Genomic DNA, 5120 nt, shown 5'->3' with positions numbered 1-5120 from the left:
CACACCTATTCCAACAAGGCCACACCTTCAGATGGTGCCACTCCCTGGTCCAAGGATATACAAACCATCACAGGCGGTTTGGGGCAAGGACATGATGACAGCATGGACTGCAATTATTAGTTATTTCCACTCTCACTTTCTCTCCAGCCTCATTCACTCTCTTGATGGTCTTTATTTTGACTACTTTATTAGCTTGTAGTCGTTGTGCAACATTAGATGTTTTTGCATGACCATTTTCTTCCATGATTACGATGATGGTCCATCACAGTCACCCTCTGTCCCTCCTCTCTGCTCCCCACTGACATCCTTTCTCTCTCCAAACAGCCCCACTCCTAGGTTTATGACTTTTGCTACAGTCTAGATTGTATCTGTAAGAGAAAACATGAGCCACTTATGTTTCTCAGTGTGGCTTTGTCACATAGCATGGTGCTCATTGGTTCTCTTCATGTTCCTGAAGATAATATTAATTTGGCACTTTCTGAGGCTTGATTAAATTCTATTAAATACATAGACAGGCTTTCTTTTGGCAGACAGCTGGGTTCCTTGCATCTCCCTTTAAAGCCTTTTCTTTAAAAAAAAAATCAAAAAAACAAAAAAAATTCAAGCCGAATAAGAATGGCCCCCATGGGCCCAATGCTTGGTCACCAGGGAGTAGCACTATTTGAAAGGATTAGGAGGTGTGGCCTTTTTGGAGGAAGTGTGTCAATAGCAGGTGGGCTTTGAGGTTTCAGAAGTCCAAGCCTGGGCCTCTCTTCCTGCTGCCTGTTATCTGGATAGACAACTCTCAGCAATTTCTCTAGCACTGTGTCTGCACTTGTGCAGCCATGTTTCCCATCATGATGATAATGAACTGAATCTCAGAAAGTGAAAGCAAGTCACAAGTAAATGCTTTTCTTTCTAAGAGGTGCTGTGGCCTCACTTCAGAGCAATAGAACACTGACCTAGATACAAGCATATGTATTTTGTATCTTCTATGTAACATGCATAATACTGGGGGTGGGGGGTGGGAGCTTCAGAGGTTGGTTTGATAGGTAGTTATTTCCATTGGTCCGTGGTCCTTGTCTATGGCTTCTTCTTTTCCTGTCTGGTTTATTTGCTAGAATGTTTCCTTCCAGATTGTGTGTGTGTGTGTGTGTGTGTGTGTATTTACTTTTAAAATAAATTCTTCCAGTCCAGTTATTTATTTGTTTCTGCTGAGCATTTGGGCGGCATAATCAGATGGGGACTATGTCAGACTAAGCTTTTACTACAGTCCTATCTCCGGTGAACACTCAGCTCACCTCATGAGGGTTGCTGTCCTTTTCTTTTCCCTCCAGAGTTAGAGCTAAACTTAGATAAAAACCCCATCATTTTCCCACTCACTGTCATAGCTTGTCTCATCTAATCTCTGTCTGCTAGTCTGTCTGTCTGTTACACCCTTTTATATCACTAAACTTTTTCTTCTATTTCCTATTTCCAGGCTTATCCAGGGTTGTGGACATGTAAGAACAGGCGATCATAATTTTATTAGCTAACCCCCATAGCACCCATGCCACCATTGTACCCCTGTGGGCATAGCTTGTTAGGCTCACAATGGTTTAGAGTGCTGCTGACATTGCCACAAGCAGCCTGTATAGCACCTTCCAGTAATATAAAACTCACTCAATAGGGAGGAAGCTTCCTGGTCAATACCAATTTGATTTCTCTGTGTCCTGTGGCCAAAGTGTGTGGGGTCTTCAGCTTTAGAGTCTAACTATCCAGTTCTTCTGGGTAAAGAAAATCAATGACAATAGGTTGTATTCATTTGGGGTCTCTAGATTGTCCCTGATCTTACAACTGAAGGAGAGGTTTTCAAATCCTAGCACTGGGCTTTTTATTAGGCAACTTATGGCTTCTTCTTCTTCTTCTTCTTTTTTTTTTTTTTTTTTTTTATTTTCTTTTAGTTTCTGACCTGGATCTTGGCATTGAGATCTTGAGGTTTAGTGGCTATGAATCCCAGAAAACTAAGACAGGGAGATCTCTGAGTTCAAGGTAATCTGGGACAAAGCAAGTCCCAGATCCAGGCATGGTGGCACAGACCTGTAATCGGGGCCACACCTTCTGCTGGAGACCTCTATAAGCACATTGGAAGAAGGAAGATTTGCTCTCTTCTTTGCCTGCTTGCCTTGTGAGACTGAACAACTACTAGATCCTTGCACTTCCATTTACAGCTGCTGCTGCTGCTGACCATTGTTGGGGAGTTGAACTATACAGACTGTAAGTCATCAACATATCGGCTCACTATATAGAGACCACCCATACGTTCTGTGGCTCTACAGAACCCCGACTAATACAACATGTATGAAATTACTAACAATGAGTAAAAAATATGTTAAAAAATTTATATGGCCATTTTAATAGTTGAGAATCCTATGTACTGATTGTCCAAGTATTAGCTGTCAGCACCCATTACATGGACTGTCTTAGACATGTCATCTCATTGCTGGTCCCCCAGGACCTTCCAGGATGCAGGCTACTTTGTCTGCTTGATCGGCTATCAGTCATTTCTCATGGCCTGGATCCCTTGTGGCTTTTACACATATCCATTTCTCTGGGATTGTTTCACTCTTGAAGTCTGATTTCCTTATATGTTTGTTATTTTTGAGAATCTCTTCCAGACTGGTCTTGAACTCCTGGGATCATGAGATCTAGTGGACTCGGGCCCTCAGAGTAGCTGGGATGACTGGCTTGTACTTCCATCAGAATAGTCCGGATTGTCTCCTTACATTGGCAAGAGTCCCTTTGTGCTGTGACATTACATCATGCATTGTTGTGCATCAGTTAAGCTGCCTATCAGCTATGAACAGCAGAGGTTCCTTTCCTTAAGGCTTCTCCTTGCTTGCGAGGAAGCATTCTCATCCCTGTGGTCAGGGTTGGGAGATGTGCAGCACTCAGAACTCCTTTGGAAGGAAATCCTCTCTGTTGCCCTTCTTAAGAACTTTCAGCCTCCTTGGAAATAAATACACTGGAGGCTTACAGGCATAGGAAAATCATAAATCTCTTAGTTTTGCTTTGGTCTTTCCATTCATCAGTCTGTATCCCAAAACTACCTAAGTCATCAGTGAGCCTTTTAGCATACCAAAAGTCACATCTTCTGAAGGAGGAGGGTGGCAGTCAGGTAATGTTTGTTTGCCAGGTAATAGAGGGAACAACTCAGAGCTCAAAAGATAATGTCACATTACTAGACTATTACTCAATCCTCCAATACAATCATTACTCATTGATCCAGTCCACACTGTATTTTACAAATCTGTTTCCCCCAAGGCCATGCACATGGGCTCATGGGTTTTCATTTCCTCTGCTGAGCTAGGATGGAACCCAGGGCCCAACACATGATAGGGGTGATGCTTGGTCTTCATTGTCAGGCTGACTTGATTTTAAGTCACCATGGAAACACATCTTCTGGGACTATCTGGGAGGCTGTTTCTAGAAGTGCCTGACTGAGGAAGACCCACATCAAACCCACCCACATGGCTCACACAGTTGCTCGGACTGGGGTCTGTGACTGGGAAAGATTTGAGCCTGACTGCCATTGCTCTGTGTTTCCTGACTGCAGTTCTTCCCTAGCTTTTTCTACCACGGTAGATTTTACTTTCAAGACTTTGAGACACAATCCATCCCTCACCCATTATGTCCTTTCTTGTCAGATGTTTGGCCATGTCAATAGGAAAAGTAGCCAATATGTATGTCAAGGGGACAAAATACCAGAATGGAATTTCAAACTGAGTGAGTAATCCAATTACTAGGTGACATGAGATGTCCTGCTTTTATAGCATGTTTACTGATTGCTACAAAATGAAAAGGAAACTTATAAATAACAAGATTAACAAAAATGAGATATTTAGATGGCATCAAATTAAACCAAAAGGCAAAAAAGGCAAAAAAAATCATAAGGGGAAACTATCATTTTATTCTTACTTAAAATGTTATTCTTACCTATAGTTTGGATCNAAGATCTTCAAGCGATACACATACATTCCAGCATANGTCATGGGCCATTTTATGTGGTTTTTATTAGAATAGTTTAGAATCTCATATGGTTGGCTTAGGTCTCCTGGCTTCCCAATAGCATAAGAAAAACAAGGCCTATAGTTCTGAGTACAAGCAAAGACAGAAGAAGGTTATTTCCAGACTTTAATACAATCTGATTTATATGATGTATGAGAAGTCTTGTGTATTTAAATTTTATGTGTATGAGTATTTTTTTTTCTGTATTCAACTGCACCACCTAAAAACACTACCTGTGCAGGTCAGAAAAGGGCATCTGAACCCCCAGGAACTGACATTAACAGGTGCTTTTGAACTGTCTTGTGGATGCTGGGAGCCAAAACCAGGTCCTCTGTTAAGAGCAGCCGGTGCTCCTATCCGCTAACCATTCTCAACAGCCCCAGATCCTCATACATTCATTTAGGAAACATCCTTAAGAGATGGATGGCTACATCGTTCTACTGTGCAGCTGCAGTAGCAGAGAATACCTGGCACATCCCCTAGCAGCCCCAACCCNTGGTTCAGAGAGGAACTTCTGGGGGATCCCTCACTTAGTCCAAGATATGTGGGTGCAGGAGCTCAGTTTAGTTTTCAGAAGGGATTACAGCTGAGAATGGTGCCCATGTTTCAGTTTGCTATGGATATACTCATAGTAGCAGGGCAGAGATCCAGCCCATGTACAAAGTGGGTATAACCCTATGTGGGTAAGACTGCCCCTGGAGAGAGACTACTGGGCTCCTCTAGAGATGGCTGGGATTTCTCCCATTTAGAAAGACTGTTACCCACACCTAACCCTAACCTGGCAAGTTTCTTTGGGTCTAGGAGTTTGAAGCTCCATCTGACCCGGATCACATGATTATTTCCACAGCATGGAGGCTTCATGGAGTCAAAGTCTGTCTATAGCCATTGAATAGTCCTGGTAGGGATAGGGGCAAGGTTAATGTAAGAGGTAAGTTTAAGTATAAATGAAGGGTTAGACTAAGGGTGTGAGTAGGTGTAGGTTGGGGTGAAGTGGTTGGGGTAAGGGTAGGTGTTGGTGCAAGGGTAAAGGTAAAGGTGAATAGGGTCGGGTCAGGAGTAGGGGTAGTGGTATGGTTGGTCAGTGGCACTGGATT

General features: G+C 42.7%; 1 protein-coding gene across 1 annotated transcript in view; it reads right to left on the bottom strand.

Moving 5' to 3' along the window:
* Catspere (catsper channel auxiliary subunit epsilon) overlaps positions 1-5120 on the bottom strand; it is a 16943-nt gene that overhangs the window by 9253 nt on the left and 2570 nt on the right. Inside the window, exon 2 of the mRNA XM_029482183.1 lies at positions 3955-4112. Coding sequence (XP_029338043.1) covers positions 3955-4112 — 158 coding nt within the window. The remainder of the gene's footprint in view (positions 1-3954; positions 4113-5120) is intronic.

Source organism: Mus caroli, chromosome 1 (genome assembly GCF_900094665.2).
Source record: "Mus caroli chromosome 1, CAROLI_EIJ_v1.1, whole genome shotgun sequence".
NCBI classification, from domain to species: domain Eukaryota; kingdom Metazoa; phylum Chordata; class Mammalia; order Rodentia; family Muridae; genus Mus; species Mus caroli.
Note: the sequence above shows the minus strand (reverse complement) of the source record. Positions and strands in the feature narration are given on the sequence as shown.